General features: G+C 44.4%; 1 protein-coding gene across 5 annotated transcripts in view; it reads right to left on the bottom strand.

The window, feature by feature from the left end:
* KLHL1 (kelch like family member 1) overlaps positions 1-16723 on the bottom strand; it is a 138958-nt gene that overhangs the window by 96820 nt on the left and 25415 nt on the right. For all 5 annotated transcript variants that reach the window (XM_081198384.1, XM_081198382.1, XM_081198385.1 and 2 more), the window contains exons 2-3: positions 10730-10912; positions 5900-6036 (exon numbers count right to left, since the gene is read on the bottom strand). In XM_081198384.1, the coding sequence (XP_081054510.1) occupies positions 5900-6036; positions 10730-10912 (320 nt within the window). The remainder of the gene's footprint in view (positions 1-5899; positions 6037-10729; positions 10913-16723) is intronic.

The raw sequence follows: 16723 nt of genomic DNA on the forward strand, positions 1-16723 counted from the left end.
GAGAAATCACATATGGCAATCCATGCATTCCTTTGGTTTCAGATAGTAAATTGGTGGAGTCTAAAAAGTCCGGGACACAAATTTTCATGGCCCTCTTGCAGCTATGGTGGCTCATTTACCAGAAGTAATGTTAACTCCTGGTGTGTATTTTGCTCTAGAGGGCTTAGTTTGGTCAGAATCAAGTATACACTTCCAGAGTTAACACCAAATACATTACTTATGGTAAATGGTTGTGCATTGGTTGCCAGATGTGAAATATATTGACATTATTTTCAGCTCTCCTACCCCACTCCTAGAATAAAGAGCTCATGCATACTTCCTTTTGCGACATGCTTCCCAGGCACAGGTCTATGTTTTAAAGCACCATGTCCAAGCAGATTTTCTTGTTCCAGTGCTTTTCCTGGGAAAACCCACAAAATCTGAGCAAATGTCAATCCATGGAACACCTGATTGCATTTTGCTCCAATTCAGCGGTAAAATGTGGGTGTTCCTGGGGAAAGTTCCAGGACAAAAAAAAAAACACCCCTGCTTGAACATGCAGCTTTAAAGCCTGGACCTGTGCCTAGAAATGGATCACAAAAGGAAGTCTGGGTGAGCCCAAAGTCTAAGTCAGCCAAGTGGCATGTTCCATTGGTGGGGACATGAAATGGTCAGAAACAATTTTAGCCAGATAAGAGCCAATATGTGTTTTATTTATATATATATATATATATATATATATACACACACACATACACATACACCCGTGTGTGTGCGTATGTATATATATAAATGTTTGGTTTTGTAACAGTGAGGCTTTAAAGCTGGGTATAATAAAGGGGGGGAGATACACGTCAGGAAAGGTGACAATGTGTACTGGGCATGTTAAGAAAGTAAACCTATTGAGTACTCACAGATGTTAATAATTTTCTCATTTTTTTGCAATTACCAAGAAACCATTTAATTTTAATCTGATCACTACAGCATAAATTAGGATAATCACAAGTGTGATGCTCAGCTTCCCACAGTTATAGTTCAGCTGTCCACCCCCATATTTAAAAGTCCTTGACTGGGACAACCTGACTAGAACAACAAACTTGGTTTGTTGAGGAAATTTACAGTTCTACCCTAAATTAGACATCATTCAATGACTCATATAAGGCTTACAGAAGCAAATGCCAGATAGAGCAGGGATAAGAACTATTGTTTGTAGTCAACGCATCAAATGACTTACCATACAAGTAACAAGCCTCACAAGAGGTCATTGGTGGGGGCGCTGTGACTTTTCTAATCAATGAAGAGGAACTGGAATCTTCCATTAATCTCCTCCTCTGACCTTACACTGCTTGTGTGAATGGGTCTTCACCTTGCAGCGGTAAGCCAGGGCAAGGGGACATCACCTCACAGTGAACACAACAATTTCAACATGGGCTGTAAGCTGCAGTTGAACCAGTGCTTTGTGTTACCCCGCCCCCCTTATTTATGAAATGGATGATAGGAGTGAGACGTCTATTACCAATATAGTGGCGGCAGTGAACAGTTCCAGAGATTTGTAAGTGCCTATTGTTTCCCCACGTCCACTGGGTAGAATAGTAAATGACAATGAGGCGTGAGAAAGAGTGACTTGTGTACAGTAATGAACTTCTTTACAGCACCTGCAGATACAGAGAGAGAATGAATGAATGGATGGATAAATGTATGAACGCACAGCAGGGTAAAATGAATGCAAATACATCAATAAAAGGGGCTAAAACAATGTTTATAATCTGGAAAAAAATGAGACAGGTGTGAAATGGGAGTACCTGTGGCTTGCGCTACCATTGAGTACCTCACTTAAACTTCTTGGCAGCAGTTGGGAGCTCTGATAGGTAATTACAGATTCCTCTCAGACAAAATCTTGAAAAGGTTGCCTGCAAGTATCCTTCACATGTAATTGGTAATCTTGCCTTCAGTTTTGTCAGACTACAGTATATGTGTATTAAAGGAATGAAAGAGATTGCAGGAAAAAAATTATTGTACCGGAAATACTTAGGAAAAAGATATACTAAAATACTACTTTTATTACCTTCTCGTCTTCGTGTGTCTTTCACCATTCACTAAAGACCTGACCAGGCAATACATCTACATAAATCTAAGTCTGTGTGGGGAGGAAAAGGGATTGCACTTGCTAGTTCCAGCCTGAGTATTCATTGTGCAGAGTCCCTGTGAACAGGCTCTGCTGGCACATTCCGTACCCTTAAAAACATGCAAATCCCATTGCCTTGGTTCTATACATAAGTTTGGGTTGATGCACTATTGGGGAGTGGGGAGCGGAAGAATAATGTGCAAGCCTTTGCTCAGGCTCAGGAAGGCTCATCCACATAGTGATAAACCATGGTTTAGTGGTTTGTTCAGTACACATGTTTCTACACAGCTGCATGCTAACATTCTATGTTCAGGGACTAAGTCCTTCTGGAATATTAATGCTTGAGGAAATGTCGTTCAAATGGTGCATTGGGAAATATTCCCAATGTAACTCTGGCCCTATTCCAGCCATGGATAGCCTGATGTCAGGCTGGTGGGGCCTGGTCCTACCAGCATGGCAACCAAAATACAAAGAAGCAAGCATGCATAATATTCAGATTGTTTAGCCTTTGCCAAGGGAGAAACAGAAACAAGTCATAGATCTAAAAAAATTAAAGTTTTTAACTAAAAGAATACTGAAACAGAAATTAACTGGGAAATTACAAGGATTTCCTAGGAGAAAGAGAGATGGCGAGGGAGAGTTGGGGGAAGGAGAGATTGTGAGGTGAGCTGCTGACACAAATGCACAGTATGGCTTTAGCCTGAACAAGATGAAGGTGGGAGAGTGGGGTTGTTGCAGGAATGAGGAAAAAAGGCAGGAGCATTGGGTTAGAGAGGAGAGGAGAATGATTACATTGAGGACCTCTTTGAAGACAACAAAAAGGATGATTATCTCGGATTGTGAGACAGATGCCAGTCATCATCTTAGTTGTCTGGGTAGCACTCAGGGGAATAACAGACTAGAGGGGCGAAGGAGCAGCACAACTCAGCAACATAGAAAGTCAACTCATAAACCAGGTATGGGAAACCTTTGGCACTTCAGATATTGATGAACTACAGCCTCCGCCATCCATGGCCACTGGCCACGCTTCCTGGAGTTGATTGGAATTGTACTTCAACAACACCTGAAGGGACAAAGGTTCCCCACGCCTGCTATAAGGAAAGGGGGTGGCCCTGGGAGATTGTTTCCAGGCGGTACAAAGCAAGTATGTTTGTCCTCGGCTTGATTAACAAGGGAGGAGGGGAGGGGTTGTAAGTGACTGAGGTTTTCTTAAAGTGGCTATAGTACGCTATATTGTGAGAATGCCTTTCCTCTTACAAGGTTTCTGGACAGCCAATAGGTGTACAGTGAAGAATCATTATATTATGGAGAGAAGCAGACTGATAATTATATCCTCAGGAAGTACCACAAAGGGATGAGGAACCAGGGACATTCTCCAGCTGCCATACATTGGGGTGGCCTACATTCAATTTGGTCAGTAATAATCTGTGCAAGCCTGCTTTAAATTAATGTCCTATTGCTTTGTATGCAACCAAAGATGCAGTTTTTATCAATACAAAGCAAATGATGGGCCCCTTAAAGTATTACAGAGTCTTGGCCTTTTAGAATCTATAAATGTTTACAACAAAATCATAAAAAGGAAGTTCAGCAAACTGCATGTATCTCTGCATTACAGTTCCATTACTAACAAGTTTACAACCAGTGCTTGGGTGGCAGGATATTTTTGACACAATCCCATTATGAATACTAATATTATTTGTGTCACCTTGATAAGCACTAAGTATAAACAAATTCTGAAATCGTACAAAGGACAATATATAATAATATATACAAGGTGTTCAAACTATTTTAACCCTAAGGACAGATGCATTCAGAATCTGACCTGTTCCTGTATCTGCCATCTAAAACATTTGAAGGTACCAGATTTAACTAAAACTTTGTAAAAACCATTCTCTCAATTTCTGCAAACCCTTAACATAGCTAGGTGGAACAAAAGGAGTGCAATGGAAATTCTTATACAATGGTGCTATTTTAGAAACCATTGCAAATGTAGTTGCTTTATTCATCTGTATGAGTGCGTCAAAGAGTCTGCTTCAAAAGCTTCCTGGCAAGCTCCATTCCCAAACTCTTTTTATATCATACAGATAAGGCTAGTTTCACCACTAGGATGAAACGACCCTCTTCCAAGAGTTATTGTTTATCTCCTCCAAGTGTTCTCTAAGAGACACCAGGGCTGGTTAATGATACTTTTAACCCATGTTACATGTAGGCCAGTTCTGAGATGTCAGAACTTAAAGGTATATATAGCTGGACAGCATTTTTCTCTGCGGTATATGGAGTCCAATCCAGAGACTCTTGTGCTTAACAAGCGGCTGATGGTCTGCCCAGAGCAAAGAGTTTATTGTCACTATCAATTCTTACAGCACTGGCCACATCTTGAAGGGAAAGCAGATGCTGGGATTCAGATAATCTGTCACTGAACATGTGTCCCCCAACACCTGGACCTCTCCTTTGATGAGAAAATCCAGATGGGTGGTACACAAATGAAAACCTATTTGAATAGTCAGATAGATGTTGCCATATTGGGTGAAGATTTATTCTCCTCTGCATATTAAAACGTACATATATTTTAAACTAGCCACTCTTGGTTAGCTAAGTAATTGGCATTCTGGGGGAAAATAAGCATAAATTGCTGCAATATGTTATTTATACATTTGCATAATACATACCATGTGAATTAAAGTGGCAATCCTAATGAAACAGTAATTTCATTTATGTTGTAATGAAAACTCTGTATTGAGTTATCATAGTAAAACTACATAGAGTAATCCCATTATAATAAGGGAATGTTTTAACAAATACCTTAATATTCCATTAAAACACTTAATGGAAGTGGGAAATTTAGTTAACATAAACATTACAATGTATATGTGTGTGTGTGCGCACACATTGTTTCTTCCTCAGACTAAACATGTTTTGCTTTAGAGATATTCATTACATACTGAAGTTTTAATTTATTTTGCTGAGGGTGCTGCTTGGTCAGAGATACATTAAAATTTCATTGTCAATAAATGCATGCAATTTGGCAGTTTAATTTTCTACTCATCTTCCTAATACCCTCCTCCTCTAAGGATAGTATGCTTTATTTAAGCTAAAACCTTATCAGTTCTGTGCAGAGCTTGACATTCTGCTTGTAACCATGTACGTTTGTGAAAGTCTCATGTATTTTTTATACTTCAGTGAACATGGCGTATTTCCTGTATCATCTCAGGATACTAATAAGGGTCTAACTGCACATTACACACCAACATATGTAGCAGTTCACTGGCATTAAAAACCAATGATTCTATCCCAGTTCTGGAAGATGCAATTTAGAGTAGACATGGGGCAGGCTAACCCCTTTCCCGCTCCAAACTATAGCATCAACCACACACACACACGTACACATCACAACACATTTGATCAAGCATTCTGAAACACTGCATACTTCTTTGGAGAAGGTCCATGCTCACATGCGCAAAGCAAACCTGCATTAAGACCAACAACTCCTAGACCTCAAAAGGGTGACTGGCTCAGGTTGTTAAGGGTCAAGGGCATAATTCCCTCCCACAACCACACACAACAATTGCTGATAACCAAAGGCCCTCCCACATGTTAATTACAACTATTAATTCCTCTTCAGCGCACAGGCAACTCCAACAAAGAGCATGGGGCACATAAATATTACAAAGACATGGCATTCAACTTTCCCTCATCTTTTTGCAATTCTTTGCACTTACTATGGTTCAGATGTGTCTTTGTGGTTAAAGAAGTTTCCATTTAAGAAAATATAATTTAGTGCATATTATTCCATACCTGTGTATGCAAACTGAACAAGATCCCAGAGTGCACTTGGGTCAATGCCTTCCATTTTGATTTCCTCTTGCTTGGCTTCACAAACATCACTTGTAAACATGGCAGCAAAGTAATCAGAAACAGAACTGAGAACAAGTCTGGGAAAAGAAAAGAAGATCACAAGTATTAATTAATCCATTACATTTCACATTAAATGTTAAACAGTCCTGTTCTCAATGTGCTCAGCTAGAAGCAACCTGCTGTATGCAAATATGCAGTCAACAAGGTAATGATGGACCAGTGATGGACCCATATTGAGGATGATGGAAGTCCCAATATATGGAAGAATTTTATTTTATATGTAAAAAAATTTTTGTATGTGAGGTGATTTTTTTTTTTTTTTGTTCTTCTGTGCGGGAGGGTTTTAATACATAAAATCAATAAAGATTTTTTAAAAAATTAAAAATAGAAGCAACCTTCTGTGAAATTCAAGGGCGGAGAACTAGTAGCCCTCCAGATGTTGTTGAAATCTAACTCTCATAAGCCCCAGCTACTCTCCACCCCTGCTTTAAGAAAATGAAATGTTAAAAAACAACAATGTCATGAAAATCAAGCACACTAGTTTGACTCAGATGGCAATCCTATGCGCGGTTATCTAGGATTAGGACCACCGTATGCATGGATAGGATCTCACTTTAAGAAAGGTTAATATTTCATGAAAATCAATCAATTTAAAAGTAACATTTAAAAACTACACATCACCACACACCAAAATTAGTAACACATTGGTTATTTTGATTTAAGGTCAATCAATGTCAAACAGCTATCAAAGAATAAGCATTAGCAAGTCAAGGAATGTTGGTACCACACAAACAATAATAGCGTTCCATTTGTCCTGTGATGGAAGGAATAGTTAGAGAGTTCCCTGCCTGGACTCAATCTTAGCTCCTGAATGGTATCATTCTTTCCATGATTCAATGCTGGGAGAAGAAGAGTCCTGCTGTTGAATGTGAGAATTCGACCTGGAATGGTCCCTGGAAGGTTTGAAACTTCTAGAACAATAATGCTCGCTGTATCTCAGAGGTGAAGAAGGTGCCTGTAAAGCTTTGTAGGTCTGTCTCTCTAGATTGACTACAAGAAAAAGAATAGTGTCTCCCATTGTCTCTAGGAGACAACTGCCCCATTCTGTGATAGACTATGCACTAAGAATATCTTTGGGGTAGGTCCTTGCTAAGTGGTGGTCAGATATCTTCAACCCAGTCTACAAAATCGAGTTGGCTATAGTTGCCCTCAGTCACCAGAATGCGTGGCAGAGGAGAATGTCAAGCATCTTCATGACCCCCCAAAGCTGGGCTAAGAAATACAGCCCTTCCCTGATGTAGGCATTACCTTGCATTTCTGTAGCGGGAGAAGGGTCTTGGCCATATGCATAGCCATGGCAGTGACTCCAGACCCATTCAACAAAGACTGGAGCAGGATGAGACCTAAGTGAGGCTACTTTCTCACGCCAAACTGCAGCCCAGGTATGTTGGGAGGCACCCGATTCATGGCAGCATGAGCATCCAGACAGGAGCCTCATGCTGGAGTTCACTTAGCAGGAAAAGACCCATTTTTCCTGGAGCAAGTTGCCAAAACAAAGGTCTGGGTTTCTCTTAAACATATATTTCATATGTACGTAAAAATATTTTACTCAGATCTTTTTTTGTGTGAGCAGCAATTTTTTTTAAAAAAACCACACTGGTGAACTACTACCACAGCTAGTGTTTAACCATGTGAAACAAGAAGTGAAAGTTGCCTCATAATTAATCTTAATTCTGAGAAATGACATCCTATTAAATCATCCAATATTCAAAAGGAAAATAAGGATGCCTTTGGACTCACTGAATTCACAATGAACTGTTGCTTTCTGCACCTCAGAGGGCTGCAGGTGGTGCTAAATCTTGGCACTGAGGCATGTTGACCTATTCAGCAGAAAGGTCAATTGTCTCCTGGATGTCATTTTCTTCTTTTCAATTCCTGCTATGCTACAGGAATAAACTAATGAACCTTGTTTCCTCCATGGAGTGTTGCATGCTATATGCAGCCCAAAGATAATCCATCATTTCACAAAATACTTTGATCCAACTTTTCGAAGCCAGCATTTAATTAAACCTACTACTTCCACGTGCACTATCCAGGGCGTTGCAGATCTGAGAAATTGGAAAATTTACCACAATTCCTTGCTTCCCAAGGAAAAGTTAACATTTCAAGTGACCTAAGTTTCCCTCCACCCTGACCCCACCTGGTTTCTAGTTCAACAATGGATTTTATTGTGGGAGGAGCTGCAAATGTAGATATGAAGCTTCCACCCACTGCTTTCAATTACCCGCATTTGCATTTATCACCTTTATCAGAAAACATGGATCATCTAATGTTATGCATGAGAAATTAGGCATTCTACCATAATCTACCAATAGGGATGATGTAGTTCCACTGATGTGGACAAGCAGCCCATATACCCCTTACATCCAGCTCTAGGAGCTTAATTTCTATAAGTGTTATTGGTGGCTAAATGCTCATACTTTTCCTGGAGATGGTCAAAAGAAAAAGATAAAAGCAGTCAACTATTGCCCTTGCACTGGGGTGGGGATGAGGGCGCTGCAAGTGGGCCTGCGATACTTCAAATGCAAAGCCTTGCTTTTTTCTCATCCACATGGGCCCATGGTAGTTGAGGAAGTGCTTAAAGAAACATTCTTGCAATAAATGTCACACGATAAACATCTGCCTTGTGTTCTGTTCCTCATATTTACAAGTTATTTCACAGCCTGAAAATTCGATTTGAAGAGGGTGTGTAAGGGGTGTGTAATATATAGTGCACTATATGTGCCAGTAATTCTTGATGGAACAGAGTGAGCTGTTGACTGCAGATTAGAAGTCAGAAATAATATACAAGCATGCATGCACCTTTAAGTATGAGGTAAAAATGTGATGCAGTTTTTATTTCATGGGCAAGCTTATATTTATTAAGGCAATTTTTTCTGCTTCAAAAAGATTTGATTGCTGTTGAACTGAAATAGTCAGAAAATCAGATTCAGTGAGCAGACACACAGTGATGCAAATATGTCTACTAACCCTTTAGATAAAAATGGTAAACAGAAATCTCATTTCCCCTGCCCCTGTAAAATCTGCAACTCCTCCCACTGTCCAGCAAGTACTTTATCACAGTTTCCAAATTTGGCAAGTATGTAAGATGTACCCACTCTGAACTGTGTAAAGTAAATCAGAGCAGCAACATAAAAAAGGTTTCTTTTTATTATACCTTTGTCTTATGTTCTTTCAGATAAACAGAATCAAGCATTTGAAATATAATGTCTTTCAGACTTCAAGGGACTTTGGCTGAAATGCAGGCCAGGACTCACCTAACATACCAATCCAGCAAAAAAACCCCAAAAAAACCTGGCAGAAGGAGTTCTACTTGCACAATGGGACTCCCCCTTCTCTGTACTCATCACACTTCCCTTCTGTCCCCCAAAATTGGCTCGGGGTTTGTGTCCAAAGTACCCCTAGAACAGTATGTGTGGGGACAAGAGAGGGGATCATTCCATCTGACAAGCTGCAATGTTTTTGCAGACAGAACATTTGTAATATAGCACATGTTGAATTCTACCAATAGTCTTTGAATGTGGGCTACAGCTGAACATCGGAGGTACGTGTCTTGTAAAATCTTTACGAGGAATTAGTTCTGCAACTTTGCCCTTTTCATATATGTCACCACTACTAACCCAAGTTTGGCCAGGTACCAATGTCACATTACTTTCTTATGAATATACCTCAGGGTAGAAATTAATCCTCAGCACAACTGACATTTGGCTATAGGATGAATCTGTACCCTACGGGCCATTATATGCAGTCGGGGTAGAAAGCCACCCCAGCTTATTTTTAATAGTTATTTTCAAATTGAAATTAGTTTAGTAACAACATGTCCTTGATGACTCACCACAATAGGTATCTTAAAAGCTGCAATTCACTGCCTTCTGGTTATAATGTTTGCAGGTACTTGAGTACATGTTCTCAAGAGATTCTGTTCAGAAACTTGGAACTGGTCAACTTTTGGTGAGGATGGTGAAGCAAGTGGCTAGCACACCATGAGAAGGACTGATAGGCAGCCAGGTTGTGCAGCAAGATTCTCTGCATTCACTCTGACTTGCTTTCAACATATATGCACAAAAAGATTTCAGGCACTATTTCAGGCTTCCCCCAATTTATACATGGTTTCCTTCCTCGGTGAATAAGCACCAACAGTTCCCAAGCACAACTTGCATCCTTTTGTTGTGGTTAGCAAATGCAGAAGGAAAGGTAGACAGTACATGGCTTGCAGTAAGTGACTACTACACCTTCTTGGCTCCTTTTTTCCCTTCCCTGGAAGCAAAGGTGTTATGGTGATAAACTATCACCATCTTTTATCCCTCCAAGGCTGTCTCTGTAATCTTTCCTTCCAATGATGCTACCAGATGGTTAAAAGAAGAGGCATCTTTTCCTCTGGTTTGGAAACTGGAGAGGTAAAATATGGTACTAAGTGTTGATAGTAGATGGATCTAGTTCAGTGGCATTACCCTCATTACCATAAAAACGGTATTAGGAATTAGTTAGTTGCCTAGGCAGCAAGATTGCTATGCAGTTCACATGTACATTTTTAGACTTGATGCTGGAACTCCTGACATGTAAGCGGTAGTGGCAGCGCACTGTGCTTGTAGGGATATACACCTATGATCAAGAGTGAAATATTTCTCGAGATACAGAACAAAGTCTGTAAGGGCATGTCTGCAAAGATGAGGCTAAATCACAGTTAATTTACCATGTTCTATCACCTACCTATGTGCAGGTATCTTACGGTTCCCAGCAATCAGGATAACATCACATAGTTGTTGTTGCTTCAGGTAGCTTTCCATCTTCCTGAAGGTTTGTTCGGCATGGTGTACAGCTTGATAGAACTCCTCAGAACTACTTGGGTCCATGTCACATGGAGGTGTCAAGGAATGGCTGACTGCTGACAACCTGTAAGACCAAATAAAAGGCAAAGGTTGTGGGTGGTTAGTCGTGATGAAATGCTTCTAGGAACAAGGAGTTAGTCAGATTCTCAATGCTGAAAGGAATAGAACTGAAATGTGCCCTTTACACAACTCACACCAGCCCCTGCTGGCATAATACATGGTCATTCTCATAGATATATGTGAGGGTTTGATTAGCTGCTTGTGCGTGAAAACGTGCTCCCTCAGAGTTTGTGCGCCCCCACAAACCTCCGTGTGTGACGGAGCTCCTCAGACATGTCTGCTCTAGTCACTAGTAGAGTCCGACAGTGGCTGTCTGCGGAAGCGTTTCCAACAAAGAAGTTCCTTAACGGAAACGCGTCTCCTGGACTCACGGCGTGACAGTTTCCTGCGAGGTATGGGTCTCCCTATGGGAGACTCCGATACCTCCCCACTGTTCTCGCTGGAAGCCTCCCTGAGCCCTCCCTCCTGCTCGCATTCCCTCAGAGACCCACTCCTCCCCCTGCTGGTCCCTGCTTCAGCAGTTGAGTCTCTTTCATCCTGCCTGAGTCCCTCCACCACCTGATGCTCTGATGGCAGTTCCCTGACATCCACCTCCCCTCCAGGGCCCCCCTCACCCCCTCCCAATTCCTCCCCCCTGGGAGGTGAAGGGCTAAAACCCCGAAACGAATCTTCCTCATCTTCTGACGTCTCGAACAATTCTCTCCATCGATCGTCGTCCTGGCCAGCTGAATCCTCCTCCTCTTCAGAATCTGGGAACCCCTCCAACTCCTCTTCCTCGTCGGTGGTGGCAAAGTATTCCCTTCGGAACCTCGCTACAGGCTGAGGTTTACGTGGGAACCTCTGATGAAAAGTCTCTATTAAAACCTCGTCATTGACATCCTCTGCCCTAACCCAGGTGTTTTCCGACTCCGGTTCCCCTTCCCACATTACCAAATACTCTACTTGATCTCCCTTCCACCTGGAATCGAGGATCTCCGCTACATGGTAGCTGTGTTCCTTCTCCTCCATTGCTGGTCCCCTAGTGACCCTCCCCTCACTGTCTCCTCTATACGGTGACAGCAACGACCTGTGAAAAACTGGGTGCAGCTTCATGTGGTTCGGTAACCGGAGCCTGAAAGCCACTGGATTGACCTGCTGTATGACTTCAAACGGACCCAGCCTTTTGGGTCTTAATTTCTTACAACCTCCTTTGAATGGCAACCCTTGGGTTGACAGCCACACCTGGTCCCCCACCCTGATGCTTTCACCTTCCCTTCTGTTTTTGTCTGCTTGCCTCTTATATTCCTCCTTAGCCCTGTTTAAGTTGAGTTGGAGCTGGCGATGGATCGCTTCCATTTCTTCCACGAACTGTTCTGCAGCTGGAACGCTCCAGTTCTCCCCCTCCCCCCCTGGGAAGGCTCTGGGATGGCACCCGTGATTAGCCAAAAAGGGGCTCATCCCCGTGGACACGTTCTCTGCATTGTTGTAGGCAAATTCTGCCAACGCCAGCTTCTCCACCCAATCATTCTCTCTGTCATTAACATAACACCTCAAATATTGTTGGAGAACCCCATTTGCTCTTTCCGCCTGCCCGTTGGTTTCAGGATGACGGGCCGTCGAGAAATTAACCTCTACATGCAGTAAGCTCATGAGCTTCCTCCAGAACCTGGAAGTAAATTGTTTCCCTCGGTCTGAAACCACCCTCAAGGGGGCGCCATGCAACCTAAACACATTCTCTACAAACAATTTGGCGGTTTCTTCTGCTGTAACCGCATGTGAGCAGGCTATGAAGTGGGCCATTTTAGTTAACAGGTCTACTACAACCATGATGGCTGTTTTCCCTCTAGACCTTGGCAGATCAGTCATGAAATCTATTGCCACTGCTTCCCACGGTCTCTCAGGTGTGGGCAGTGGTTCTAATAAACCAGCCGGCGCCTGCCTCTCCCCCTTGGCTCTTTGGCATTGTTCACACCCTCTCACATACTCCCGCACATCTTCCCTGACCTTGGGCCACCAAAATTCCCTGGTAACCAGCCACATGGTTTTGTGTTGCCCAAAGTGCCCTGCTGTGGGGCTATCGTGCAGCTGCTTGAGTACTTTCTCCCTCAATTCCCCTTCAGGTATATATAACGCTCCCTTATAATACCATGCCCCATTTCTCTCCTCAAAACCACCGGGTTTGTCTTCCTCCCCTCTGAGATCCCTGAGTTTCCCCTGGGCGTATGCATCCTGCACCGTACCCTCTACCAATTCCCTTTGCCCCACCAAAGTCGCCCCACACACCCAGCGGTCCTCTGGAATGATATGGGTTTCTTCGGGTGCTCCCTCCCCCTCCAAATATTCAGGCTTGCGTGAGAGAGCGTCCGCCCTAACATTCTCTGGGCCTGGCACATAACAAATCTCAAAGTTAAATTTGGAGAACTCTTGGGCCCATCTCAACTGCCTTTGGTTGAGCACTCGCGCCGTTCTCCAGTACTCTAGATTTTTATGGTCCGTGCACACTTGCACTTTATGTTGTGCACCAACTAGCAGATGCCTCCATCTCCGGAACGCCTCATGAATAGCAAGCAGTTCTCGGTCGTACACCGTGTAGTTCCTCTCGGATTTGTTCAGCTTCCGCGAGAAGAAGGCACACGGACGCCACTCCGACTCCTCCTTCCCCGGCTGCAGAAGAAGCACCGCCCCTATGGCTCTGTCAGATGCGTCTGTTTCAACCCTTAGCTTCTTTCGTAAATCCACATGCAGAAGTTGTTCTTCAGAGGCGAAGGCCCTTTTCAGTTCCTCAAACGCTCGCCCCGCCTCCGCCGTCCATACAAACTTCTTCTTACTGCTGAGACAGTCAGTGATGGGCGCCGTCAGATGGGCGAAGTTGCGGATGAACTTACGATAAAAGTTTCCAAACCCTAGGAACCTCTGCACATCCTTCTTGGTTTTGGGTGTTTTCCATTCCAGCACTGCCTGTACCTTGCCGGGATCCATGGCCAATCCCTTGTCTGACAGGCGGTACCCCAGGAATTCCACCTCCTTGGTATGGAACCGACACTTCTCCAGTTTGACCCACAGCCTGTTGGCTTGCAGTCTGCTCAACACTTCTCTGACGTCTCTCACATGTTGCTCCTCATTCTCAGAATACACCAACACATCATCTAGAAAGGCAACGCAATTCTTGTAGAGCAAAGGGCCCAGCACGTGGTTCATAAAAGATTGAAAACACGCGGAGCCTGCTTGTAATCCAAATGGCATAACGAGGTATTCAAACGCCCCCAAAGGGGTAAACATGGTGGTTTTCCATTCATCCCCTTTCCTTATGCGTATCAGGTTGTACGCCCCCCTTAGATCCAGCTTTGTGAAAATCTTTCCCTTCCTCACCATGGTCAAAATATCATCAATTCTGGGCATAGGGAACGCCACCGGTTCAGTCACTGCATTCAGCCGCCTAAAATCACATACAAGTCTCGGCTTGTCCGCATTTTTTTTGTCCACAAAGAACACTGGGCTCCCCCCTGCTGCTTTGGACTCTCTGATGAAGCCTCTCTTCAGGTTCTTGTCAATGAACCCTCGCAACTCCTGCATTTCCCTGTCTGACATGGCATACAACTTGCCCACGGGAAGCTGTGCTCCAGGGAGTAAATTGATCTGACAATCAAAGGGTCTATGAGGTGGTAGTTGGTCAGCTTCCTTCTCGCTGAACACGTCGCTGAGATCTGCATACTGTGGTGGTACCTTCACCTTCCCCATTACTTCAGTCCCTGCTAGGGTGGCTTGGGCCCCTACTGAACCCTTCTCCCCTTTGCAGTGTTCTAGGCAATGTGCTGAACCAAAGGACACCACTCTTTGATGCCAGCCAACCAGCGGATCATGTAGAGCTAGCCAGCTCATTCCCAAAATAATGGGAGCGCCTCCCAGGGTGGCCACATTAAACGCTATCAGTTCTGTGTGCCTTGCCACCCTCATTATCATTGGGACAGTCTGCAAGCGGACTCCTCCTCCCAACAACTCCCTGCCATCAATCGTGGTCACCTGCAGGGGGTTGCTTAAAGGGATGGTCTGTATCTGGTGTTCAGCAGCAAACTCCTTGCTCATAAAATTGCAGGAGCTGCCTGAGTCCAATAGCGCCTTTATTTTTAGGGGGTGCCCATTCTGCAGCTCTAGCGACACTTCAATCACTAGAGCAGGTCGAGGAGCTTCTGGCACGGGCACTTTCACTGCTCTTTGGCCTGGCTGCAGTGCCCCAATTGTGGCAACCAGGCGTTGGCTTTTACCTGCTCCGCTCCCCCTTCTTCTCCCCCCTCAACAGCTCCCACCATCCCTTGCCATTCCTTCCTCTGGGGGCAGACTCTGGCAAAGTGGCCTGGCTGTTGGCAGAGATAGCATTTCCGGGGGCCCTTTCCCTCCTTCTTAGCTCCCTCGCTGGTTTTTGAAAATGCGCGCGCGCGCGCTGTTCCGATTTCCATCGGCTCTGCCGGCGGGAAAGCTGGCTCAGGAATGTCTGGAATGCGGAACTCCTTCCAACGTTCCCCTCTCCCTTCCCGCCTCTCCAAGGCTCTTGCCTCCTGCCGCGCTCCTATGGTCAGCGCAGATTTGGTCAGCTGATCCATAGACTCCGCCCTGGGGCTCCGTGCCAGCTCGTCTTTCACCCCCGAAGAAAGACCTTCTTCAAATAGCATTTGAACGGGTGCCGCCGATAAATCCCAACTCAGTCTGTGAATCAGCATGGTAAACTCAGTCCAATATTCACGGACAGATCGACTCCCCTGCTTACAAGCCATTAGCTGTCTGCGCACCACCCCTTCCTCAATATCGCTGGAAAACATGATATCCATTGCACGAAAGAACTTCATTGTGTCCTTTAGTATGTCATTGGGCGTTGCCATTAGGGGTCGCACCCAGTCTCTAGCCCCTTTCTCAAGATGCCCAATTACAAAAGCAACTCGCGATTCCTCATCAGGGAACTCATCGAACTGCACATTAAGGGCATATTGCATCTCTGTCCTAAAAGCATGGTAGTCCTTGGGGTCCCCCCCAAATTTCTGCACCAATCCTGGTACCTTTCTGGGGAATTGAGTGGCTCTCCCCTTCTTGTCTGCATCCTGAGCCCTTCTCTCCTCCAGCCTCGCCGTCTGCAGGGCCAGTTGAACCTCCAACGCTCGGTATCTATCTTCCAAGCTTGGACCAGCTCCAGCCCCTTCTCCTCCGGTTCCGGTTGGTTCGCTCATGATGCCTTCTCTTGCACAGGCAGCGTACAAAGACTGTCGGACTGCTGTGAGGGTTTGATTAGCTGCTTGTGCGTGAAAACGTGCTCCCTCAGAGTTTGTGCGCCCCCACAAACCTCCGTGTGTGACGGAGCTCCTCAGACATGTCTGCTCTAGTCACTAGTAGAGTCCGACAGTGGCTGTCTGCGGAAGCGTTTCCAACAAAGAAGTTCCTTAACGGAAACGCGTCTCCTGGACTCACGGCGTGACAGTTTCCTGCGAGGTATGGGTCTCCCTATGGGAGACTCCGATACCTCCCCACTGTTCTCGCTGGAAGCCTCCCTGAGCCCTCCCTCCTGCTCGCATTCCCTCAGAGACCCACTCCTCCCCCTGCTGGTCCCTGCTTCAGCAGTTGAGTCTCTTTCATCCTGCCTGAGTCCCTCCACCACCTGATGCTCTGATGGCAGTTCCCTGACAATATATGAGAAACCATGCATGCAAGAAAACTAGCTTCTGTGCGCATATTTCTGTTTGTATTTGCATATAGAGGTGCTGCTTGCACAGAGTCCCAGCCCAATCCAGGGATGTGCACCTTGAGAAGACTAGAATCTCACTGATCCCACATTGAGAGGCATCAGAAGGCT

The sequence above is a fragment of the Podarcis bocagei genome (genome assembly GCF_964188305.1).
Source record: "Podarcis bocagei genome assembly, chromosome: 6".
Classification (NCBI taxonomy): domain Eukaryota; kingdom Metazoa; phylum Chordata; class Lepidosauria; order Squamata; family Lacertidae; genus Podarcis; species Podarcis bocagei.